Source organism: Atractosteus spatula (assembly GCF_055471065.1).
Source record: "Atractosteus spatula isolate fAtrSpa1 chromosome 10 unlocalized genomic scaffold, fAtrSpa1.hap1 SUPER_10_unloc_1, whole genome shotgun sequence".
In the NCBI taxonomy this organism is placed as follows: domain Eukaryota; kingdom Metazoa; phylum Chordata; class Actinopteri; order Semionotiformes; family Lepisosteidae; genus Atractosteus; species Atractosteus spatula.
In genome coordinates this window covers 5,118,090-5,144,226 of record NW_028296612.1, presented here as the reverse complement: position 1 = coordinate 5,144,226, position 26,137 = coordinate 5,118,090, and the positions used below count along the sequence as shown (strand labels likewise).

Here is a 26,137-nt window from a genome sequence, read left to right as displayed (position 1 = left end):
GCGAGCAGTTAGTGAGCAGGGTGTGAGCAGGGTGTGATCAGAGTGCGCAGCTCTCTGTGTGAGGAGTGCTTGATCACTTGGGCACCAAGTCTGAAAAATCAGATCGTTTATGTGTCTTACTCGGTACACACGCTCTAGAAAGAAACACCCCCCCCCACACACACACACAACAACACAACTCATTTCTCTTCAAGCTGTACCACAAGCAGGTACCTGGGGGTCTGTTTTCTTCTGTTTTTGTATAAGTGAGCAGGGAGTGAGCAGGGGGTGAGACTGTGTCCTGTGTGCAGGGTGTGAGCAGGGAGTGTGACTGTGACCTGTGTGCAGGGAGTGAGCAGGGTGTGAGCAGGGCAGGGAGTGTGATATATTCTGTTTGTATATTCTGTTTTTCTATACTTGAACTTTCAAGTTCAAGTTCGTAAAGTTCAAGCTCTTACAGACAGATCCTGAGATAGTTGTCTGCCCCTCCTAAACAAAAAAAAAATGTAGAACAGGAACGCAGTGACAACAAGAACACGGGTGCCAGTAGCGGCAGTGGTGGGGGTACAGTACAGTGGTACTCGTCTCAGCCGGACCCTCCCTTGACCGAGACACGACCCTCCCCCGCGGCTCTCTGAATGGCCGGGCCCCTCTGATGGACAGCTCGTCCCACCTGTCGGAGCAGAGCAGCGCCGTGGGGAGGTGGGTGTGAGCTCAAGCCCCTGTTTCTCACGCGTGGATCGCCCGGAGCGGCGGCGTCTCCTCTTTCAGTCTTGTGTGTTGCAATGGGCGGCTTTGAACGTGTCTTCCCACCCTGACAGTAAGAACGAGGGGTTTTTATTATTATTATTATTATTATTATTATTATTATTATTCATCTGGGCGCGCCGGTGCTGTTGCGAAAATGTTTGAGAAGACGAGCGCGTTGCCGAACGTCGCGGCCCGGTTCCGGCGTTATTAATGGGTGAGTTTAAAAAAAAAACATAAAAGGAAAGAAAGAGTTTCGCTGCTCTCTGTGAGAACGTATTTAATTGCAGAGCCGTCTTGGGGATCGCTTGCGTGCGTGAGACTTTCGGTGGGGGGGGGACGCTGGATCTCGGGCGCCCCCGTGTGGCCGGTCCCGTCTATCACAGCGCTCAGCGCTCTCCGTCCGCGGAGAGACCCAGACCCGGACCCGGGCTGGGCAGGACCGGGCCGGACCGGGCCGGACCGAGCCGGGAACGGGAGAACACGACCCTTCCAGAGTCCCAGCCCGCTCAGACGGAGATTTGCTCCCGACCTGCTCATGCCAGATGTTTAAATCGGTTTTTATTAGCGCGGCTTCCTAACGGGTCCGGGGGACGGGACGGGACGGGGCGGGGCGGGGGCAGTCCCCACGCGTGCGGACCCCTGCGTGGGAGACCATCGGCGCCGAGTTCACTCCTCCTCCTCCTCCTCCAGGGGGCAGCCGCCTCTCTCGAGTGGAGCTGAGGCTCTGGGCAGATTCGATGAATGAATGAATGAATGAATGAATGAATGAATTCTCGTCAGCCTCGGCATCATGAGCCCAGCACCCCCCCCCAGAGAGAGCTGTTCGTGAAGACAGCAGGGCCCCGGGCTGGAGAGGCCTCTGGAGAGTTTCCGTTCGCTCATATCCTCCCTCCTGTACACCTCAGGTCTCCAGCTGAATTCAACAACGTTTCAGGTCTCCTGTTAATTATAGGAGTACAGGAGACAGACAGACGCACAGTACAGAAGACAGTACAGGAGACAGACAGACACACACAAAACAGAAGACAGAGAGACAGACAGACACGCAGTACAGGAGACAGTACAGGATACAGACACGCAGTACAGGAGACAGACAGACACACAGTACAGGAGACAGTACAGGAGACAGACAGACACACACAAAACAGAAGACAGAGAGACAGACAGACACGCAGTACAGGAGACAGTACAGGAGACAGACACGCAGTACAGGAGACAGACAGACACACAGTACAGGAGACAGTACAGGAGACAGACACGCAGTACAGGAGACAGACAGACAGACAGACACACAGTACAGGAGACAGAGAGACACACAGTACAGGAGACAGACAGACAGATACACAGTACAGGAAACAGTACAGGAGACAGAGAGACACGCAGTACAGGAGACAGAGACAGAGACCCTCCACTCAGAGCTCTGTACAGGTCAGGGGGATCCCCTCCAGCCCCACCAGTGTGTACCCCACCTGCATGATGCTCCAGTCCGCTCACACACAGCAGCTCTCAGGGGGAGGAGAGCAGAGGGATGAGGCCAGTTCAGAGAGGGGGGTGATCAGGAGGCCATGATGGGTAAAGACCAGGGGGGTAATTGGGGCAGGACACTGGGGTAACACCCCTACTCTTCTCGAGAGACACCCCGGGATTGTTAATGAGCACAGAGAGTCAGGACCTCGGTTTGACGTCTCATCCGAAGGACGGCGCCTGTTTACAGTCCAGTGTCCCCCGTCACTATACTGGGGCATCAGGACCCACACAGACCGCAGGGTGAGAGCGCCCCCTGCTGGCCCCACTAACCCCTCTCCCAGCAGCAGCCTCAGCTCTCCTCCCAGGAGTCTCCCCTCCAGGTACTGGCCAGACTCACACTGCTGGGCTCCAGGGAGGGGGGCTGCCAGCTGGGAGCTGCAGGGTGAGACGGCTGCCGGCATGAATATACAAAGAGCTGAGAAAAGAATCGATTTGAACACTGACGCAGCGAACGCGTGATGTTCAGATCTTTTAGTCAAACGAGAAAACGCCCCTCGCGGAGTCAGTTGACAGGCGTGGTGCTTGTGGACACAAAGCAGCTGTTCTCCTGAGCCCTGTTTCACTTGAGAAGAAGCCAGTTTTTTATTTTTTTTTAAGCAACAGAGGCCAGAAACAAACCTAAACGGAGACCCCGTTCTCAAGAAAATGAAGAGCAGACACCCCCAACCCAACAGACGAGAGACCACGCAACGGGCGTTGACTGTTCAGTGATATTGTGAAAGATGGGTTTGTTGTCACAGCGACAGCAGGCCACGGAGCCTGGCGGTCAGCTTGCAGTTCGAGGAGAGTTCGTGGGCTTCTGGGAAAACTGGTGTGTGTGTGTCCTGTCCTGTGATAGACTGGTGTCCTGTCCACGGTGTGTGTGTGTGTCCTGTGATGGACAGGTGTCCTGTCCAGGGGGTGTGTGTGTGTCCTATCCAGGGTGTGTGAGTGTGTGTGTGTGTCCTGTGATGGACTGGTGTCCTTTCCAGGGTGTGTGTGTGTGAGTGTGTGTGTGTCCTGTGATGGACTGGTGTCCTGTCCAGGGTGTGTGAGTGTGTGTGTCCTGTGATGGACTGGTGTCCTGTCCAGGGTGTGTGAGTGTGTGTTCTGTGATGGACTGGTGTCCTGTCCAGGATGTGTGAGTGTGTGTCCTGTCCAGGGTGTGTGAGTGTGTGTGTGTGTCCTGTGATGGAGTGGTGTCCTGTCCAGGGTGTGTGAGTGTGTGTGTGTGTCCTGTGATGGACTGCTGTCCTGTCCAGGGTGTGTGTGTGTGTGTGTGTGTGTGTGTGTGTGTCCTGTGATGGAGTGGTGTCCTGTCCAGGGTGTGTGAGTGTGTGTGTGTGTCCTGTGATGGACTGCTGTCCTGTCCAGGGTGTGTGTGAGTGTGTGTGTGTCCTGTGATGGACTGGTGTCCTGTCCAGGGTGTGTGAGTGTGTGTGTGTGTCCTGTGATGGACTGGTGTCCTGTCCAGGGTGTTTGTGTGTGTCCTGTAGAGGGGGATTTACTGAGGGCTTCGATCAGGGTACCCCAGGCTGGCTGCAGCCCCGTGCTCAACAGCGCCCCCATCAGGAGAGCCTGAGCACTTACCTCTGGAGTCTCCCACACTGACAGGCTGAGGGAACTGAGTCTCTTCAGTCTGAAGGGAGTGTCCCGCACTGACAGGCTGGGGGAACTGAGTCTCTTCAGTCTGAAGGGAGTGTCCCACACTGACAGGCTGGAGGAACTGAGTCTCTTCAGTCTGAAGGGAGTGTCCCACACTGACAGGCTGGAGGAACTGAGTCTCTTCAGTCTGAGTGTCCCACACTGACAGGCTGGAGGAACTGAGTCTCTTCAGTCTGAAGGGAATGTCCCACACTGACAGGCTGAGGGAACTGAGTCTCTTCAGTCTGAAGGGAGTGTCCCACACTGACAGGCTGAGGGAACTGAGTCTCTTCAGTCTGAAGGGAGTGTCCCACACTGACAGGCTGAGGGAACTGAGTCTCTTCAGTCTGAAGGGAGTGTCCCACACTGACAGGACCTGCAGTATTTCTCTGGGAGAAAGCTGCTATCTGATGTGAATTCCCTGCCCTGTAAATATTAACCTGTGTCTCTGTTTGCTGACTGAACTTTGACTGTTTGTAAATAAGACTGAACACACAGGAAGTGCCTGTAGCCTTTGTACTGGAACCACAAATACACTGATTACAGTGCTTCTACCTCCAAAGACACTGTCTATACAGTGTGTCCAATAAGAGTCTGTACAGGAGTGTGTGTGTCTATACAGTGTGTCCAATAAGAGTCTGTACAGGAGTGTGTGTGTGTCTCTATACAGTGTGTCCAATAAGAGTCTGTACAGGAGAGTGTGTGTCTATACAGTGTGTCCAATAAGAGTCTGTACAGGAGTGTGTGTGTGTCTATACAGTGTGTCCAATAAGAGTCTGTACAGGAGTGTGTGTGTGTCTATACAGTGTGTCCAATAAGAGTCTGTACAGGAGTGTGTGTGTCTATACAGTCTGTCCAATAAGAGTCTGTACAGGAGTGTGTGTGTGTCTATACAGTGTGTCCAGTAAGAGTCTGTACAGGAGTGTGTGTGTCTATACAGTGTGTCCAGTAAGAGTCTGTACAGGAGTGTGTGTGCGTCTGTACAGTGTGTCCAATAAGAGTCTGTACAGGAGTGTGTGTGTGTCTGTACAGTGTGTCCAATAAGAGTCTGTACAGGGGTGTGTGTGTCTATACAGTGTGTCCAATAAGAGTCTGTACAGGAGTGTGTGTGTGTCTATACAGTGTGTCCAATAAGAGTCTGTACAGGAGTGTGTGTGTCTATACAGTGTGTCCAATAAGAGTCTGTACAGGAGTGTGTGTGCGTCTATACAGTGTGTCCAATAAGAGTCTGTACAGGAGTGTGTGTCTATACAGTGTGTCCAATAAGAGTCTGTACAGGAGTGTGTGTGTCTATACAGTGTGTCCAATAAGAGTCTGTACAGGAGTGTGTGTCTGTACAGTGTGTCCAATAAGAGTCTGTACAGGAGTGTGTGTGTGTGTCTATACAGTGTGTCCAGTGTGGCCACGACTCCGGTCTGCGTCACCGGGCCCGGAGGAACCGCAACGAGACAGCAGGCCGAACGGGATTCCTCAGCATGGTGAAGAAGACCCCCCCCCGACCGCGATCTCCCGTCCGCTCTGAGGCCGTCAGAGCCGAGCCCCGCGGGCGACCACTGGGATCGATAAGGGAGCCCTCGGGAAAAGAGTGAGGACGCCACCTCGTCAGTCCTGTAGAGATCGGAGGAGTTTGGATGAGGTGAGGGGCCAGGCTGTGATCGATCGCGGTGTTTGATCAGCAGTTAAACAGTGACAGAGTCGTGATGGGGCTGCCTCTGTCCCTGTCCCTCTCGGTTCACTCTCCACCCTGCGCTGATCGGCGAAGATGGCTCTCGTGCTCTGGGGACTGGTGTGGGCCTCTGTCTCTCTCTGGGCCGCAGCGGGTAAGTTCTGAGTCTCTTAAACCATCTGGAGTACAGAAATTATACCGGAGTGTCCAGTCAGTGTGTGTGTGTGTATGAACCCCTCTCTCTCTCAGTGCAGTGTTCATGTACTGGAGTGTCCAGTCAGTGTGTGTGTATGAACCCCTCTCTCTCTCAGTGCAGTGTTCATGTACTGGAGTGTCCAGTCAGTGTGTGTGTATGAACCCCTCTCTCTCTCAGTGCAGTGTTCATGTACTGGAGTGTCCAGTCAGTGTGTCTGTATGAACCCCTCTCTCTCTCAGTGCAGTGTTCATGTACTGGAGTGTCCAGTCAGTGTGTGTGTATGAACCCCTCTCTCTCTCAGTGCAGTGTTCATGTACTGGAGTGTCCAGTCAGTGTGTGTGTATGAACCCCTCTCTCTCTCAGTGCAGTGTTCATGTACTGGAGTGTCCAGTCAGTGTGTGTGTATGAACCCCTCTCTCTCTCAGTGCAGTGTTCATGTACTGGAGTGTCCAGTCAGTGTGTGTGTATGAACCCCTCTCTCTCTCAGTGCAGTGTTCATGTACTGGAGTGTCCAGTCAGTGTGTCTGTATTAACCCCTCTCTCTCTCAGTGCAGTGTTCATGTACTGGAGTGTCCAGTCAGTGTGTGTGTGAACCCCTCTCTCTCTCTCAGATAAGAGGTGTGCGGACGTGGACCTGTCTATATCCGGAGGAGAGTTCTCCCTGTCGAACGGAGCCAATGTGGGCAGTGTGGTCAAGTACTCCTGCCCCACTAACTTCTACCCCTCCCCGGCGACGCGTCTCTGCAGGAGGGACGGGAACTGGTCCCCCAGACCCACGGCCTTCCCTGCGCGCTGCAAGAGTGAGTGGGACGGGTCGGCTCCGGTACCGGAACCAGGACCGCGGCGCCGGGAGACGGGGGGGGGCGGTTCTGCTCAGTTTTTTGTGGGGGGGGCAGGGGTGGTGGAAATAGCTCCTGTCACTCAATTTCAGAAGAGCCCCCCGCCAGCAGCAGTGAGTCAGTGGTGGCGTGTTGGCTGGTGTTGGTCAGTTGTGGTCAGTGATGAGTGAGGTGTTGGCTGGTGTTGGTCAGAGATGATTTAGGTGTTGGCTGGTGTTGGTCAGTTGTGGTCTGTGATGAGTGAGTTGTTGGCTGGTGTTGGTCAGAGATGATTTAGGTGTTGGCTGGTGTTGGTCAGTTGTGGTCTGTGATGAGTGAGGTGTTGGCTGGTGTTGGTCAGAGATGATTTAGGTGTTGCCTGGTGTTGGTCAGTTGTGGTCTGTGATGAGTGAGGTGTTGGCTGGTGTTGGTCAGAGATGATTTAGGTGTTGCCTGGTGTTGGTCAGTTGTGGTCTGTGATGAGTGAGGTGTTGGCTGGTGTTGGTCAGTTGTGGTCAGTGGTGGCGTGTTGGCTGGTGTTGGTCAGTTGTGGTCAGTGGTGGTGTGTTGCCTGGTGTTGGTCAGTTGTGGTCAGTGATGAGTGAGGTGTTGGCTGGTGTTGGTCAGTTGTGGTCTGTGATGAGTGAGGTGTTGGTCTGTGATGAGTGAGGTGTTGGTCAGTGATGAGTGAGGTGTTGGTCAGTTGTGGTCAGTGATGAGTGAGGTGTTGGCTGGTGGTGGTCAGTGATGAGTGAGGTGTTGGCTGGTGTTGGTCAGTGGTGGTCAGTGATGAATGAGGTGTTGGCTTCTGTTGGTCAGTACTGAGGTGTGAGCCATGCGTGTGGTGCTGGTAGTTCTGACACCCCCTCTCCTCTCCCCTCTCTCCCAGTGGTGACCTGTCCCAACCCCTTGGTGATCCAGTACGGCTCCGTGTCTCCCACCCAGAGGCTCTACTACGTCAACAACGTGACGCACTACAGCTGCTACGGGGGGTACAAGCACATAGGCTCCGCCTCCCGCACCTGCCAGCCCAATGGGAAGTGGAGCGGGGCCACGCCCATCTGTGACAGCAGCTGTGAGTGACGGCTCCCCTGGGCCAATCAGCTCTCACTGCACAGGCAGCCCCTTCCTCTCAGTGTACTGGAGTGTCCAGTCAGTGTGTGTGTACGAACCCCTCTCTCTCTCAGTGCAGTGTTCATGTACTGGAGTGTCCAGTCAGTGTGTGTGTATGAACCCCTCTCTCTCTCAGTGCAGTGTTCATGTACTGGAGTGTCCAGTCAGTGTGTGTGTATGAACCCCTCTCTCTCTCTCAGTGCAGTGTTCATGTACTGGAGTGTCCAGTCAGTGTGTGTGTATGAACCCCTCTCTCTCAGTGCAGTGTTCATGTACTGGAGTGTCCAGTCAGTGTGTGTGTATGAACCCCTCTCTCTCTCAGTGCAGTGTTCATGTACTGGAGTGTCCAGTCAGTGTGTGTGTATGAACCCCTCTCTCTCTCAGTGCAGTGTTCATGTACTGGAGTGTCCAGTCAGTGTGTCTGTATGAACCCCTCTCTCTCTCAGTGCAGTGTTCATGTACTGGAGTGTCCAGTCAGTGTGTGTGTATGAACCCCTCTCTCTCTCAGTGCAGTGTTCATGTACTGGAGTGTCCAGTCAGTGTGTCTGTATGAACCCCTCTCTCTCTCAGTGCAGTGTTCATGTACTGGAGTGTCCAGTCAGTGTGTGTGTATGAACCCCTCTCTCTCTCAGTGCAGTGTTCATGTACTGGAGTGTCCAGTCAGTGTGTGTGTATGAACCCCTCTCTCTCTCAGTGCAGTGTTCATGTACTGGAGTGTCCAGTCAGTGTGTCTGTGTGAACACCTCTCTCTCTCAGTGCAGTGTTCATGTACTGGAGTGTCCAGTCAGTGTGTGTGTACGAACCCCTCTCTCTCTCAGTGCAGTGTTCATGTACTGGAGTGTCCAGTCAGTGTGTGTGTATGAACCCCTCTCTCTCTCAGTGCAGTGTTCATGTACTGGAGTGTCCAGTCAGTGTGTGTGTATGAACCCCTCTCTCTCAGTGCAGTGTTCATGTACTGGAGTGTCCAGTCAGTGTGTGTGTATGAACCCCTCTCTCTCTCAGTGCAATGTTCATGTACTGGAGTGTCCAGTCAGTGTGTCTGTATGAACCCCTCTCTCTCTCAGTGCAGTGTTCATGTACTGGAGTGTCCAGTCAGTGTGTGTGTATGAACCCCTCTCTCTCTCAGTGCAGTGTTCATGTACTGGAGTGTCCAGTCAGTGTGTGTGTATGAACCCCTCTCTCTCTCTCAGTGCAGTGTTCATGTACTGGAGTGTCCAGTCAGTGTGTGTGTATGAACCCCTCTCTCTCTCAGTGCAGTGTTCATGTACTGGAGTGTCCAGTCAGTGTGTGTGTATGAACCCCTCTCTCTCTCAGTGCAGTGTTCATGTACTGGAGTGTCCAGTCAGTGTGTGTGTATGAACCCCTCTCTCTCTCAGTGCAGTGTTCATGTACTGGAGTGTCCAGTCAGGGTGTGTGTATGAACCCCTCTCTCTCTCAGTGCAGTGTTCATGTACTGGAGTGTCCAGTCAGTGTGTCTGTATGAACCCCTCTCTCTCTCAGTGCAGTGTTCATGTACTGGAGTGTCCAGTCAGGGTGTGTGTATGAACCCCTCTCTCTCAGTGCAGTGTTCATGTACTGGAGTGTCCAGTCAGTGTGTGTGTATGAACCCCTCTCTCTCTCAGTGCAGTGTTAATGTACTGGAGTGTCCAGTCAGTGTGTGTGTATGAACCCCTCTCTCTCTCAGTGCAGTGTTCATGTACTGGAGTGTCCAGTCAGTGTGTCTGTATTAACCCCTCTCTCTCTCATATTCTCTTAGCTGGTAAGTGTCCAGACCCTGGTGTCCCTCCAGGTATGCAGCGGACAGGAAGTCGTTTTGGGATTGATGACAAGGTGACCTACCGCTGCGAGAGAGGCCTCTACCTTTTGGGGTCCAACGAGCGAGTCTGTCTGGAGAGTGGAGAGTGGAGTGGGACTGAGCCCAGCTGCTACTGTGAGTGACAGTGGGTCAGGAGAGTGGACAGGGACACACAGAGAGATAGGCAGGCAGTATGTCAGGAGAGTGGACAGGGACACAGAGAGATAGACAGGCATTGTGTTATGAGAGTGGACAGGGATACAGAGGATCAGAAGAGTGGACAGGGACACAGAGAGACAGACAGTGTGACAGGAGAGTGGACAGGGACACAGAGGGTCAGGAGAGTGGACAGGGACCCACAGAGAGACATTCAGGGGGTCAGGAGAGTGGACAGGCACACAGAGGGTCAGGAGAGTGGACAGGGACACAGAGGGTCAGCAGAGTGGACAGGGACCCACAGAGAGAGAGACAGACAGACAGGCAGTGTGTCCCCACCTCCCGTCTCACTCCGCGTCCCTCTCTCTCCCCCCAGACAAGCACACCTACGACACGCCTGCGGAGGCGGCCCAGGCCTTCACAGCCTCCCTGGGGAACGTGCTGGAGGTTTCTGGGAGCGAGCAGCAGCAGGGCGCGGGCCCGTCCGGTGAGCAGATACAGGCCCCGTGACGTCCTGCGCAAGGGTCCGACGAGCATGAAGCGCCCAGCTCACGGGCGCCAGCGTTCACGGGCTCATTCAGCCATTTTCCAACACTTTTAAATCATCTTCATACACAGATTATTGCACTGGGAGAGATACTCAGGTCATTACACCGGGAGAGATACTCAGGTTATTACACTGGGAGAGATACTCAGGTTATTACACTGGGAGAAAATACACAGATTATTACACCGGGAGAGATACTCAGGTTATTGCACTGAGAGAGATACTCAGGTTATTACACCGGGAGAGATACTCAGGTTATTACACTAGGAGAGATACTCAGGTTATTACACTAGGAGAGATACTCAGGTTATTACACCGGGAGAGATACTCAGGTTATACACTGGGAGAAAATACTCAGGTTATTACACTGGGAGAAAATACTCAGGTTATTACACTGGGAGAGATACTCAGGTTATTACACTGGGAGAAAATACTCAGGTTATTACACCGGGAGAGATACTCAAGTTATTGCACTGGGAGAGATACTCAGGTCATTACACTGGGAGAGATACTCAGGTTATAACACTGGGAGAGATACTCAGGTCATTACACCGGGAGAGATACTCAGGTCATTACACTGGGAGAAAATACTCAGGTTATTACACTGGGAGAAAATACTCAGGTTATTACACTTGAAGAGATGCTCAGATTATTACACCGGGAGAGATACTCAGGTTATTACACTGGGAGAGATACTCAGGTTATAACACCGGGAGAAATACTCAAGTTATAACACCGGGAGAGATACTCAGGTCATTACACCGGGAGAGATACTCAGGTTATTACACTGGGAGAAAATACTCAGGTTATTACACTGGGAGAAAATACTCAGGTTATTACACTGGGAGAGATACTCAGGTTATAACACCAGGAGAGATACTCAGGTCATTACACCGGGAGAGATGCTCAGGTTATTACACTGGGAGAAAATACACAGATTATTACACCGGGAGAGATGCTCAGGTTATTACACTGGGAGAGATGCTCATATTATTACACTGGGAGAGATGCTCAGATTAGTACACACACTCACACCTGGGCCACTGTTTCCAGAAGCCAGTTCACCTGCCAGCATGTCCCTGGACGGTGGGACTGTCGAATAGAACGTCTGGAGTAAACCCACGCGAACGTCAGGGGAACGTGCAGACTCCACACAGACAGACTCCCCCATCTCCAGAACTGACCCCAAGCCCCAGGGCGTTGCGAGGCAGTGTCGGGAAGACGTTAGCTGTTTGCGTGAGGGCGCAGGACAAAAACATAGCCGCATAGCGAAGGGATTTCCGAAGAGTGGGTTCACCGCCATTGTCACCCCCTTCCCCCCCCCTCCTTCTCGATTTCCCCCAGAAAAGGACCTGGGGAGGAAGATCAAGATGATAAAGGGAGGAAAGCTGAACATCTACATCGCTCTGGACGCATCTGACAGCGTGGGGAAAGGAGACTTTGAGGTTTCCAAGAACTGTATCGACACACTCATAGACAAGGTGAGACAGACACGCCTCGGGGAACAGGAGTGACTGGCCCTGTCTCTGGGGTCTGTGTGAGGAGTGTCTCTGGGGTCTGTGTGAGGGTCTGGACTCCTCCCTCTGTGTGAGGAGTGTCTCTGGGGTCTGTGTGAGGGTCTGGACTCCTCTCTCTGTGTGAGGAGTGTCTCTGGGGTCTGTGTGAGGGTCTGGACTCCTCTCTCTGTGTGAGGGGTGTCTCTGGGGTCTGTGTGAGGGTCTGGACTCCTCTCTCTGTGTGAGGAGTGTCTCTGGGGTCTGTGTGAGGGTCTGGACTCCTCTCTCTGTGTGAGGAGTGTCTCTGGGGTCTGTGTGAGGGTCTGGACTCCTCTCTCTCTGTGTGAGGAGTGTCTCTGGGGTCTGTGTGAGGGTCTGTACTCATCTCTCTGTCTCTATGTCCAGATCAGTAACTTTGAAGTCACCCCAAATTACAGCATCCTGTCTTTCGCCACTGATGTGAAGGAAATTGTAAATATCCTCGACAATCAAAATGATGTGGCCATTGTAAAGCACCAATTGAAACAATTCCAATACAACAGTGAGTGTCATAGTATATATTTTCTGAATTAATTATATTTATACCCCTGTTCAGTCTGGGGTCTACAGTAAAGTGAATACACCATCCCAGGCTGTGCTCTATGGTGAAATAGATATTAATTATGTTAATACACCAGGCCAGTTTGGGGTCTACAGTAATGTCAGTGTTCAAGACCCTAATACGCCACCCTGGTCTGTAGTCTACAGTAAAGTCGGATGTTAATTATATTAATACATCAACCCAGGCTGTGGTCTACTGTAAAGTCATTGTTTAACTACAGTAAAATCAGGGTTAATGATGCGAACTACAGTAATGGGCTGGGATCTGCAGTAAAGTCACAGTTAATGATGTTAATACACAGCACAGTCTGGGGTCTACAGTAAAGTTACAGTTAATGATGTTAATATACAGCACAGTCTGGGGTCTGCAGTAAAATCAGAGTTAATGATGTTAATTCACAGCCCAGTCTGGGGTCTACAGTAAAATCAGGGTTAATGATGTTAATACACAGCCCAGTCTGGGGTCTGCAGTAAAATCAGGGTTAATGATGTCAATACACAGCCCAGTCTGGGGCCTACAGTAAAATCAGGGTTAATGATGTCAATACACAGCCCAGTCTGGGGCCTACAGTAAAGTCACGGTTAATGATGTCAATACACAGCCCAGTCTGGGGTCTGCAGTAAAGTCACGGTTAATGATGTTAATAGGTCAGATCAGTCCGTGAAGTCAGTGATTTCAGGCATTTTCTTTGTGTTTCAGGTCATGGAGATGCGACCGGCACCAATATTAGAGAAGCCTTTAACAGCATCTACAACAAAATGAATTTCCTGAAAGCACAAGATGAAAAGAAATTTAAGGACATTCGACACGTCATCATCCTCTTCACCGACGGTAAACTACATCCTCATCCACGTGAACAGGACATTCATTAGTTGAGCGCGTGATGGATTGATTAACATGGTATTGATCAATAGCTCGGGCTTCAGGTGTGTGTGGACGGGGGGTGTGGGCGGGACCCGCCGTGGAGCTCCGGGGTCACGGAGGGCTGCAGCGGGGTCACCTCTCCGGGTGTCTCTCCCTCGCCAGGCAGAGCCAACATGGGCGGGAATCCAGTGGAGGTGGTGAGGAAGATCAAGGACCTGGTCTACGGCCTCCGAGAGGAGAACAAGGAGGACTATCTGGGTGAGAGAGACATGTCACAGGAAGAGGCCAGGCTGACGGTGACCTCTAACCCCTGACTGAAGACCCCAGAGCCCCTGAAGGACTGGGGGTCTCAGGGCCTGTGACCTCTAACCCCTGACTGAAGACCCCAGAGCCCCTGAAGGACAGGGGGTCTCAGAGACTGAGCTGAGCCAGTTACTGTCCTCATGAGCCCAGAGCCACAGTGACCTTTAACCCCTGACTGAAGACCCCAGAGCCCCTGAAGGACTGGGGGTCTCAGGGCCTGTGACCTCTAACCCCTGACTGAAGGCCCCCAGAGCCCCTGAAGGACAGGTGGTCTCAGAGACTGAGCTGAGCCAGTTACTGTCCTCATGAGCCCAGAGCCACAGTGACCTTTAACCCCTGACTGAAGACCCCAGAGCCCCTGAAGGACTGGGGGTCTCAGAGACTGAACTGAGCCAGTTACTGTCCTCATGAGCCCAGAGCCACAGTGACCTTTAACCCCTGACTGAAGACCCCCAGAGCCCCTGAAGGACAGGTGGTCTCAGAGACTGAGCTGAGCCAGTTACTGTCCTCATGAGCCCAGAGCCACAGTGACCTTTAACCCCTGACTGAAGACCCCAGAGCCCCTGAAGGACTGGGGGTCTCAGGGCCTGTGACCTCTAACCCCTGACTGAAGGCCCCCAGAGCCCCTGAAGGACAGGTGGTCTCAGAGACTGAGCTGAGCCAGTTACTGTCCTCATGAGCCCAGAGCCACAGTGACCTTTAACCCCTGACTGAAGACCCCCAGAGCCCCTGAAGGACAGGGGGTCTCAGAGACTGAGCTGAGCCAGTTACTGTCCTCATGAGCCCAGAGCCACAGTGACCTTACACCCCTGACTGAAGACCCCAGAGCCCCTGAAGGACTGGGGGTCTCAGAGACTGAACTGAGCCAGTTACTGTCCTCATGAGCCCAGAGCCACAGTGACCTCTAACCCCTGACTGAAGACCCCAGAGCCCCTGAAGGACTGGGGGTCTCAGGGCCTGTGACCTCTAACCCCTGACTGAAGGCCCCCAGAGCCCCTGAAGGACAGGTGGTCTCAGAGACTGAGCTGAGCCAGTTACTGTCCTCATGAGCCCAGAGCCACAGTGACCTTTAACCCCTGACTGAAGACCCCCAGAGCCCCTGAAGGACTGGGGGTCTCAGGGCCTGTGACCTTTAACCCCTGACTGAAGACCCCCAGAGCCCCTGAAGGACAGGTGGTCTCAGAGACTGAGCTGAGCCAGTTACTGTCCTCATGAGCCCAGAGCCACAGTGACCTTTAACCCCTGACTGAAGACCCCCAGAGCCCCTGAAGGACTGGGGGTCTCAGGGCCTGTGACCTTTAACCCCTGACTGAAGACCCCCAGAGCCCCTGAAGGACAGGTGGTCTCAGAGACTGAGCTGAGCCAGTTACTGTCCTCATGAGCCCAGAGCCACAGTGACCTTTAACCCCTGACTGAAGACCCCAGAGCCCCTGAAGGACTGGGGGTCTCAGGGCCTGTGACCTTTAACCCCTGACTGAAGACCCCCAGAGCCCCTGAAGGACAGGTGGTCTCAGAGACTGAGCTGAGCCAGTTACTGTCCTCATGAGCCCAGAGCCACAGTGACCTTTAACCCCTGACTGAAGACCCCCAGAGCCCCTGAAGGACAGGTGGTCTCAGAGACTGAGCTGAGCCAGTTACTGTCCTCATGAGCCCAGAGCCACAGTGACCTCTAACCCCTGACTGAAGACCCCAGAGCCCCTGAAGGACTGGGGGTCTCAGGGCCTGTGACCTCTAACCCCTGACTGAAGGCCCCCAGAGCCCCTGAAGGACAGGTGGTCTCAGAGACTGAGCTGAGCCAGTTACTGTCCTCATGAGCCCAGAGCCACAGTGACCTTTAACCCCTGACTGAAGACCCCCAGAGCCCCTGAAGGACTGGGGGTCTCAGGGCCTGTGACCTTTAACCCCTGACTGAAGACCCCCAGAGCCCCTGAAGGACAGGTGGTCTCAGAGACTGAGCTGAGCCAGTTACTGTCCTCATGAGCCCAGAGCCACAGTGACCTTTAACCCCTGACTGAAGACCCCCAGAGCCCCTGAAGGACTGGGGGTCTCAGGGCCTGTGACCTTTAACCCCTGACTGAAGACCCCCAGAGCCCCTGAAGGACAGGTGGTCTCAGAGACTGAGCTGAGCCAGTTACTGTCCTCATGAGCCCAGAGCCACAGTGACCTTACACCCCTGACTGAAGACCCCAGAGCCCCTGAAGGACTGGGGGTCTCAGAGACTGAACTGAGCCAGTTACTGTCCTCATGAGCCCAGAGCCACAGTGACCTTTAACCCCTGACTGAAGACCCCCAGAGCCCCTGAAGGACAGGTGGTCTCAGAGACTGAGCTGAGCCAGTTACTGTCCTCATGAGCCCAGAGCCACAGTGACCTTTAACCCCTGACTGAAGACCCCAGAGCCCCTGAAGGACTGGGGGTCTCAGGGCCTGTGACCTCTAACCCCTGACTGAAGGCCCCCAGAGCCCCTGAAGGACAGGGGGTCTCAGAGACTGAGCTGAGCCAGTTACTGTCCTCATGAGCCCAGAGCCACAGTGACCTTTAACCCCTGACTGAAGACCCCCAGAGCCCCTGAAGGACTGGGGGTCTCAGGGCCTGTGACCTTTAACCCCTGACTGAAGACCCCCAGAGCCCCTGAAGGACAGGTGGTCTCAGAGACTGAGCTGAGCCAGTTACTGTCCTCATGAGCCCAGAGCCACAGTGACCTTACACCCCTGACTGAAGACCCCAGAGCCCCTGAAGGACTGGGGGTCTCAGAGACTGAACTGAGCCAGTTACTGTCCTCATGAGCCCAGAGCCACAGTGACCTTTAACCCCTGACTGAAGACCCCCAGAGCCCCTGAAGGACAGGTGGTCTCAGAGACTGAGCTGAGCCAGTTACTGTCCTCATGAGCCCAGAGCCACAGTGACCTTTAACCCCTGACTGAAGACCCCAGAGCCCCTGAAGGACTGGGGGTCTCAGGGCCTGTGACCTTTAACCCCTCTCTCTCTCTCTGTCTTCACTCAGATATGTATGTGTTCGGCGTGGGAAGCGAGATTGAGCCAGATGAGATTAACGATCTGGTGTCACACAAGCCGAGAGAGAAGCATTTCTTTGTGATGCAGGATGTGACCAACCTAGACAAGTTGTTTGATGACATCATTGGTATGGGACTCACCAGCGAGCTCTTCGTTAGGCGTCCAATCATGTATTACTCTGGGGCACAGGTCCTGTCTGTGTGGAGTTTGCGTGTTTGCCCCGTGTCTGCAGGAGTTTCCTCTGGGAGCTCAATTTAAAGAAGTCCAAACAGCATTGGGTGAATTGCCTTCTGGGTAAATTGGTCCGAGTTTGTGTGAGTGTGTGTGTGTGTGTCCCGTGGTGGACTGGTGTCCTGTCCAGGGTGTGTGTGAGTGTGTGTGTGTGTCCCGTGGTGGACTGGTGGACTGGTGTCCTGTCCAGGTGTGTGTGTGTGTGTGTGTGTGTGTGTGTGTGTGTGTGTGTGTGTGTGTGTGTGTCCCGTGGTGGACTGGTGTCCTGTCCAGGGTGTGTGTGAGTGTGAGTGTCCTGTGATGGACTGGTGTCCTGTCCAGGGTGTGTGAGTGTGTGTGTGTCCCGTGGTGGACTGGTGTCCTGTCCAGGGTCTGTGAGTGTGTGTGTGTCCTGTGATGGACTGGTGTCCTGTCCAGGGTCTGTGAGTGTGTGTGTGTCCTGTCCAGAGTGAACCCTGATGTGTGTCTGTTGCTTGCTGGGATGGTCCCCACCTCCTCCACGATCCTGAGTTGGAAGAACCGGTCTGGAAACAGACACAGTTTTTATCCATTGTTAAATATGAGTGTCTGTGTTGGACGGGATAGCTGCGTGTCTCGGGCAGAAGAGACGGTCTCCAGCTACATTCTCTCCTCCTGTGTAGATGAGAGTGAAAATGTGGGCTTGTGTGGGCTGTACAGGAGCTACAAGGATGAGTCCATGGACACCACGAAGACCAAGAGACAGAACTATCCCTGGCTGGTGACCATCAAGATCACTGTGAGTAGAGCAAGCTCAGAGCCACAGCTGGACAGACCACAGCCACACCGCCACACACCCGGAAACACACACACACACACACACACACACACACACACACTCACACACACACACTCACACACACTCACACAGACACACACTCACTCACACACACAGACACACACACTCATACACACTCTCTCACATGCTCTCTCATACATACACTCACACATGCACACGCTCACTCACACACACACACACGCACACACTCACACACTCTCACACTCACACACACACTCACACGCGCGCACACACACACACACCCCTCCCTCTCTCCTCCCCCCCACCCCCGCAGCGCAGTCCCACCTCCGAGTCCTGCCTGGGCTCGCTGCTCAGTCCGCGCTTCGTGCTGACCGCCGCCCACTGCTTCAAGCCCGAGGACGAGATGCACCAGGTCAAGGTCCTCATCGACGACAGCGTGGAGACGTCCGACAAGACGGGTGAGAATCGCCCTCTCACCGAAGACACTTCTGTACACAGAGGGGGGCGGGGGTGGGGAACAGGCTGCCCAGCCCTGTGGTTGAAGCCGATACCCTGGCTTCTCTCCAGACACAGCTGGGTGAGCTCCTCCAGTCAGGACAGGAGGCTCTTCTGTACACAGAGGGGGGTGGGGGTGGGGAACAAGCTGCCCAGCCCTGTGGTTGAAGCCGATACCCTGGCTTCTCTCCAGACACAGCTGGATGAGCTCCTCTAGTCAGGACAGGAGGCTCTTCTGTACACAGAGGGTGGCGGGGGTGTGGAACAAGCTGCCCAGCCCTGTTGATTAACTATTAACCGCCAAATTGGCCAAAGTTTGTAATCTTTCTGATGTTGGGATGTTATGTCAGGGTATTGATTATATCATCCGGGGTTTCATTCGTAGAAAGAAGCCAGGTTATCGGTCTGCGTGAACTGTACGGTTTCAAAACAAAATGGCCGGATGTTGATCTCTTTTTCCTTCCAAGGCAATTTCTCATCGCCAGCCCTTCTCTCTGCCTCTTTCAGAGAAGGAAATAAAGAGTCTACACGTTCACCCTGAGTATAACATCGGGCTGAAGAAGGACGAGGGGATCCCAGAGTTCTATGACTATGACGTTGCTCTGATTGAACTGCAGAAAGACGTGATAATGTCAAGACAAGCCAGGTGACCATGAGTAACACAGTCTCTCTGGGGTCTGTGTGAGGGTCTGGACTCCTCTCTCTGTGTGAGGAGTGTCTCTGGTGTCTGTGTGAGGGTCTGGACTCCTCTCTCTGTGTGAGGAGTGCCTCTGGGGTCTGTGTGAGGGTCTGGACTCGTCTCCCTGTGTGAGGAGTGTCTCTGGGGTCTGTGTGAGGGTCTGTATTCCTCTCTCTGTGTGAGGAGTGTCTCTGGGGTCTGTGTGAGGGTCTGGACTCCTCTCTCTGTGTGAGGAGTGTCTCTGGGGTCTGTGTGAGGGTCTGGACTCCTCTCTCTGTGTGAGGAGTGTCTCTGGGGTCTGTGTGAGGGTCTGGACTCCTCTCTCTGTGTGAGGGGTGTCTCTGGGGTCTGTGTGAGGGTCTGGACTCCTCTCTCTGTGTGAGGAGTGTCTCTGGGGTCTGTGTGAGGGTCTGGACTCCTCTCTCTGTGTGAGGAGTGTCTCTGGGGTCTGTGTGAGGGTCTGGACTCCTCTCTCTGTGTGAGGAGTGTCTCTGGGGTCTGTGTGAGGGTCTGGACTCCTCTCTCTGTGTGAGGAGTGTCTCTGGGGTCTGTGTGAGGGTCTGGACTCCTCTCTCTGTGTGAGGAGTGTCTCTGGGGTCTGTGTGAGGGTCTGGACTCCTCTCTCTGTGTGAGGAGTGTCTCTGGGGTCTGTGTGAGGGTCTGGACTCCTCTCTCTGTGTGAGGAGTGTCTCTGGGGTCTGTGTGAGGGTCTGGACTCCTCTCTCTGTGTGAGGAGTGTCTCTGGGGTCTGTGTGAGGGTCTGGGCTCCTCTCTCTGTGTGAGGGGTGTCTCTGGGGTCTGTGTGAGGGTCTGGACTCCTCTCTCTGTGTGAGGGGTGTCTCTGGGGTCTGTGTGAGGGTCTGGACTCCTCTCTCTGTGTGAGGGGTGTCTCTGGGGTCTGTGTGAGGGTCTGGACTCCTCTCTCTGTGTGAGGAGTGTCTCTGGGGTCTGTGTGAGGGTCTGGACTCCTCTCTGTGTGAGGAGTGTCTCTGGGGTCTGTGTGAGGGTCTGGACTCCTCTCTCTGTGTGAGGAGTGTCTCTGGTGTCTGTGTGAGGGTCTGTACTCATCTTTCTCTCTCAGGCCCATCTGTATCCCATGTACCAAAAGTGCCAGTCGAGCTCTGCGCTTGTTTGGGAAGGTGACTTGCGCTGATCATGGTGAGTTTGAGTTTTTTTCTTATCTTTCTCTTTCTTCGATTATTTTCGTCGCCGTGTGTTTAAGAGTTTTGAGATTGTCCAGGGGATCCTCCTTGAGTCAGGACAGGAGGCTCTACTGTACACAGAGGGGTGTGGGGGTGGGGAACAGACTGCGCATTCATGTTGTTGAAGCCGGGGTGTCAGACTGTCTGGTCTGTGTGACCATCGGAGCTCAGGACTGAGGATGCTTGATGGCTTTTGCTCGTGATTCTGGCAGGTGTGGGAACTCTGGGACTAGATTTCTGAATTTCGGGAAGAACGTTTCTCTAATCCCAGAGTATCTGTCTCAGTGCTGTAGGAAGTGCACCTCTGTCTCTATTTCTCTCCGCTGGCAATGGGAGCACAGCCTGTCCTCTCTGGGCAGTCAGGTCTGCCTGTGTCCAGTGTCTGTGTCCAGGCTGTGGTCACTGAGCCTGTCCTCTCTGGGCAGCCAGGTGTGCCTGTGTCCAGTGTCTGTGTCCAGGCTGTGGTCACTGAGCCTGTCCTCTCTGGGCAGCCAGGTCTGTCTGTGTCCAGTGTCTGTGTCCAGGTTTTGGTCACTGAGCCTGTCCTCTCTGGACAGCCAGGTCTGTCTGTGTCCAGGCTGTGGTCACTGAGCCTGTCCTCTCTGGACAGCCAGGTCTGTCTGTGTCCAGTGTCTGTGTCCAGGCTGTGGTCACTGAGCCTGTCCTCTCTGGACAGCCAGGTCTGTCTGTGTCCAGGCTGTGGTCACTGAGCCTGTCCTCTCTGGACAGCCAGGTCTGTCTGTGTCCAGGCTGTGGTCACTGAGCCTGTCCTCTCTTGCAGCCAGGTCTGCCTGTGTCCAGTGTCTGTGTCCAGGCTGTGGTCACTGAGCCTGTCCTCTCTGGGCAGCCAGGTGTGCCTGTGTCCAGTGTCTGTGTCCAGGCTGTGGTCACTGAGCCTGTCCTCTCTGGGCAGCCAGGTCTGTCTGTGTCCAGTGTCTGTGTCCAGGTTTTGGTCACTGAGCCTGTCCTCTCTGGACAGCCAGGTCTGTCTGTGTCCAGGCTGTGGTCACTGAGCCTGTCCTCTCTGGACAGCCAGGTCTGTCTGTGTCCAGGCTGTGGTCACTGAGCCCGTCCTCTCTGGACAGCCAGGTCTGTCTGTGTCCAGGCTGTGGTCACTGAGCCTGTCCTCTCTTGCAGCCAGGTCTGCCTGTGTCCAGTGTCTGTGTCCAGGCTGTGGTCACTGAGCCTGTCCTCTCTGGGCAGCCAGGTCTGTCTGTGTCCAGTGTGTGTGTCCAAGTTGTGGTCACTGAGCCTGTCCTCTCTGGGCAGCCAGGTCTGTCTGTGTCCAGTGTCTGTGTCCAGGTTTTGGTCACTGAGCCTGTCCTCTCTGGACAGCCAGGTCTGTCTGTGTCCAGGCTGTGGTCACTGAGCCTGTCCTCTCTGGACAGCCAGGTCTGTCTGTGTCCAGGCTGAGGTCACTGAGCCTGTCCTCTCTGGGCAGCCAGGTCTGTCTGTGTCCAGGCTGTGGTCACTGAGCCTGTCCTCTCTGGGCAGCCAGGTCTGTCTGTGTCCAGGCTGTGGTCACTGAGCCTGTCCTCTCTGGGCAGCCAGGTCTGTCTGTGTCCAGGCTGTGGTCACTGAGCCTGTCCTCTCTGGGCAGCCAGGTCTGTCTGTGTCCAGGCTGTGGTCACTGAGCCTGTCCTCTCTGGGCAGCCAGGTCTGTCTGTGTCCAGGCTGTGGTCACTGAGCCTGTCCTCTCTGGGCAGCCAGGTCTGTCTGTGTCCAGGCTGTGGTCACTGAGCCTGTCCTCTCTGGGCAGCCAGGTCTGTCTGTGTCCAGGCTGTGGTCACTGAGCCTGTCCTCTCTGGGCAGCCAGGTCTGTCTGTGTCCAGGCTGTGGTCACTGAGCCTGTACTTCATACTTTCTGTTTGCTGTTTCTTATCTAGGTCAAATATTTGGCTGTTTTATTATTATTATTATTATTATTATGTTATGTATAAATATAGTCTGTTTAGGGTTCTGTAGCATTCCAGTTGATTTGTGTTTGTGTGTCTGTGTCCCAGTGTGTGAGATATTGCTGTTTGATCTGTGCTGTGATGTGGTTGAGTCTGGGTTGTGGTGCTCTAGCAGTGCTGTCCTGAGGCTGGTTGTGTGTTGTGTGTATTGTGCTGTGATGTGGTGGAGTCTGGGTTGTGGTGCTCTAGCAGTGCTGTCCTGAGGCTGGTTGTGTGTTGTGTGTATTGTGCTGTGATGTGGTGGAGTCTGGGTTGTGGTGCTCTAGCAGTGCTGTCCTGAGGCTGGTTGTGTGTTGTGTGTATTGTGCTGTGATGTGGTGGAGTCTGGGTTGTGGTGCTCTAGCAGTGCTGTCCTGAGGCTGGTTGTGTGTTGTGTGTATTGTGCTGTGATGTGGTGGAGTCTGGGTTGTGGTGCTCTAGCAGTGCTGTCCTGAGGCTGGTTGTGAGTTGTGTGTATTGTGCTGTGATGTGGTGGAGTCTGGGTTGTGGTGCTCTAGCAGTGCTGTCCTGAGGCTGGTTGTGTGTTGTGTGTATTGTGCTGTGATGTGGTGGAGTCTGGGTTGTGGTGCTCTAGCAGTGCTGTCCTGAGGCTGGTTGTGTGTTGTGTGTATTGTGCTGTGATGTGGTGGAGTCTGGGTTGTGGTGCTCTAGCAGTGCTGTCCTGAGGCTGGTTGTGTGTTGTGTGTGTTGTGCTGTGATGTGGTGGAGTCTGGGTTGTGGTGCTCTAGCAGTGCTGTCCTGAGGCTGGTTGTGAGTTGTGTGTATTGTGCTGTGATGTGGTGGAGTCTGGGTTGTGGTGCTCTAGCAGTGCTGTCCTGAGGCTGGTTGTGTGTTGTGTGTATTGTGCTGTGATGTGGTGGAGTCTGGGTTGTGGTGCTCTAGCAGTGCTGTCCTGAGGCTGGTTGTGTGTTGTGTGTGTTGTGCTGTGATGTGGTGGAGTCTGGGTTGTGGTGCTCTAGCAGTGCTGTCCTGAGGCTGGTTGTGTGTTGTGTGTGTTGTGCTGTGATGTGGTGGAGTCTGGGTTGTGGTGCTCTAGCAGTGCTGTCCTGAGGCTGGCTGGTGTCGGTGTGGCTCAGGTCGGTGAGCCTCAGGACCAGCTGGCTCAGGGGGCTGTGTTTTGGGCTCAGCTCGTGTGTCCGTGTGTGAGGCAGTGTTGTGTGTCTTGTGTTGTTGCAGTGTTGTCCTGATGCTGGCTGGTGTCGGTGTGGCTCAGGTCGGTGAGCCTCAGGACCAGCTGGCTCAGGGGGCTCTGTTTTGGGCTCAGCTCTTGGCTCAGCAGGGCTTTGTGGTGGTAGGAATTTTGGTCGCTGTTTTTTTAGGTGTAGCCAATACTTGAATACTCTCTTCTGTATGTTTATCAGTAGTGGGTACTGGCCTAATTCGGCCCTGCACCCGTGATACCCTCTCTCCCCCCCCCTCCCCTCTCTCTCCTCTCTCGCCTCAATTCAATTCAATTCAATTCAAGGTGCTTTATCAGCATGACCGATGGGTACAATCAGTGTTGCCACAGCAAATAAAAATAATGAAATTCACATGAAACAAAACAAAAAATAAAAGTAAAATAAAATCTACAGACATATCACAGACATTTACAACAAAGACATATCCTAAAATTGACATGTACTGTAGACAGACGGAGCAGTGTTGGGAGACAGACTCGCTCTCTCTATCCTGTCTCTGACTGCTCTGTCCTCTCTGTGCTCTGCTGTCCAGAGGCGATGTTGCTGGATAAGGACGAGGTGTCGGCCAGCTTCATGAGCCCTGAGAGTCAGGGAGACAGAGATGAAGTTCTCTCCAAGAACGTCATCATCAAGCTGGAAGGCAAGGTCAGAGGGGGTGTGTGTGTGTGTGAGACTGCATTGTCAGACACAGTGTGGGCTCTGCCAGTTGTGATGATGATGTTGCTGCGTCAGTTGTGGTGTTGGTGTTGTGTTGACGCTGTGTCAGTTGTGTTGGTGTTGTGTTGACGCTGTGTTGATGCTGTGTCAGCTGTGTTGCTGTTGTGTTGATGCTGTGTCAGCTGTGCTGGTGTTGTGTTGACGCTGTGTCAGTTGTGTTGGTGTTGTGAAGATGCTGTATTGCAGTGTCAGCTGTGTTGATGTTGTGTTGACACTGTCAGTTGTGTTGGTGTTGTGAAGATGCTGTGTTGCAGTGTCAGCTGTGTTGGTGTCGTGTTGACGCTGTGTCAGTTGTGTTGGTGTTGTGTTGATGCTGTGTGGTCTGCGCAGAGAGACAGCTGTGTCAGAGACGCCCTGCTGGCTGAAGGGATCACAGCGACAGACCCCTACAAGGTTGTGACAGAGCGATTCCTCTGTACCGGTGGGACAGAACCGACCCGCGACGACATGACTTGCAAAGGTATGACATCATCACATGGATCGGGGTGGGGGGGGAGGGTGGGAAAGGTATGACATCATCACATGGATCGGGGCGGGGCAAAGGTATGACATCATCACATTGATGGGGGGGCAAAGGTGTGACATCATCACATGGATCGGGGTGTGGGGGGGTGGGAAAGGTATGACATCATCACATGGATCGGGGGGGTGTTGGGGGTTGGAAAGTTATGACATCGTCACATGGATCGGGGGGGTGTTGGGGGTTGGAAAGGTATGACATCGTCACATGGATCGGGGGGGTGTTGGGGGTTGGAAAGGTATGACATCGTCACATGGATCAGGAGGGGGACCAAAGGTGTGACATCACTTTGATCTGGAGCTCCAGTGTCTGTTGTACCGTATTCTCTCCTGTGTTCATCCGCCAAGTCCTCTCCAGCTCTGTCACCTGTCTCTCTCCCTCCCTCTGCAGGGGACTCAGGAGGAGCTGTGTTCATGTCGAGAATGAGCCGTCTCTTTCAGGTCAGAGGGCAAACCAGTGTGTCTCTCTCAGTGCAGTGTTCATGTACTGGAGTGTCCAGTCAGTGTGTGTGTATGAACCCCTCTCTCTCTCAGTGCAGTGTTCATGTACTGGAGTGTCCAGTCAGTGTGTGTGTATGAACCCCTCTCTCTCTCAGTGCAGTGTTCATGTACTGGAGTGTCCAGTCAGTGTGTGTGTATGAACCCCTCTCTCTCTCTCAGTGTTAATGTACTGGAGTGTCCAGTCAGTGTGTGTGTATGAACCCCTCTCTCTCTCAGTGCAGTGTTCATGTACTGGAGTGTCCAGTCAGTGTGTGTGTATGAACCCCTCTCTCTCTCAGTGCAGTGTTCATGTACTGGAGTGTCCAGTCAGTGTGTGTGTATGAACCCCTCTCTCTCTCAGTGCAGTGTTCATGTACTGGAGTGTCCAGTCAGTGTGTCTGTCTTAACCCCTCTCTCTCTCAGTGCAGTGTTCATCTACTGGAGTGTCCAGTCAGTGTGTCTGTATGAACCCCTCTCTCTCTCAGTGCAGTGTTCATGTACTGGAGTGTCCAGTCAGTGTGTCTGTATGAACCCCTCTCTCTCTCAGTGCAGTGTTCATGTACTGGAGTGTCCAGTCAGTGTGTGTGTATTAACCCCTCTCTCGGTGTCTCTAAGGTGGGGGTGATCAGCTGGGGAAACACAAACCTGTGTCCCACGCCTCACTCTCGTGAGGAAGCCACATCCACCTCCAGGGACTATCACATCAGCCTGTTCAAGGTGCAGGACTTCCTCAAGACACACCTGGCCAAGGACGCAGAGGACCTCCCCGGGCGGCTGGAGTTCATCGACTGAGAGAGAGAGAGGGAGAGAGACGTACAGTATGTGAGATTCCCCTGGCTCGACTCTCTTGATACCAATAAACCCCTTCACTTCAGCCGCTGAGCTCTAGAGCGTGTGTGTTTTTATCAGACCCGTTAGGATCACACCCAGACGCAGGAGATACAGGTACACACACAGCATGGGGCTGTAGAGACTCACCCTGCACTGGGACCCCGACTGTAGAGACTCACCCTGCACTGGGACCCCGACTGTAGAGACTCGTCCCCCACTGGGACCCCGACTGTAGAGACTCATCCCGGACTGGGACCCCGACTGTAGAGACTCGTCCCCCACTGGGACCCCGACTGTAGAGACTCACCCTGCACTGGGACCCCGACTGTAGAGACTCGTCCCGCACTGGGACCCCGACTGTAGAGACTCACCCTGCACTGGGACCCTGACTGTAGAGACTCACCCTGCACTGGGACCCCGACTGTAGAGACTCATCCCGGACTGGGACCCCGACTGTAGAGACTCGTCCCCCACTGGGACCCCGACTGTAGAGACTCACCCTGCACTGGGACCCCGACTGTAGACTCACCCTGCACTGGGACCCCGACTGTAGAGACTCGTCCCGCACTGGGACCCCGACTGTAGAGACTCATCCCGGACTGGGACCCCGACTGTAGAGACT

General features: G+C 53.9%; 1 protein-coding gene across 2 annotated transcripts; it reads left to right on the top strand.

Moving 5' to 3' along the window:
- Positions 1 to 703: 703 nt before the first annotated feature.
- LOC148813588 (complement factor B-like) lies at positions 704 to 25,566 on the top strand. 2 transcript variants are annotated; one of them, XM_088908160.1, is made up of 20 exons: positions 704 to 799; positions 5,268 to 5,515; positions 5,642 to 5,699; positions 6,353 to 6,541; positions 7,449 to 7,634; positions 9,429 to 9,602; positions 10,000 to 10,110; positions 11,515 to 11,651; positions 12,072 to 12,207; positions 12,967 to 13,098; positions 13,294 to 13,389; positions 16,437 to 16,574; positions 17,320 to 17,435; positions 17,848 to 17,914; positions 18,459 to 18,597; positions 19,712 to 19,788; positions 23,501 to 23,613; positions 24,016 to 24,145; positions 24,596 to 24,645; positions 25,300 to 25,566. In XM_088908160.1, the coding sequence occupies exons 3-20, from the start codon at positions 5,642 to 5,644 to the stop codon at positions 25,474 to 25,476; spliced, it is 2,226 nt and encodes a 741-aa protein (XP_088764286.1). In that variant the 5' UTR covers positions 704 to 799; positions 5,268 to 5,515; the 3' UTR covers positions 25,477 to 25,566. The 2 variants fall into 2 exon arrangements, with proteins under 2 accessions (XP_088764286.1, XP_088764285.1); XM_088908159.1 differs by having other exon boundaries at positions 17,770 to 17,914.
- Positions 25,567 to 26,137: the final 571 nt, after the last annotated feature.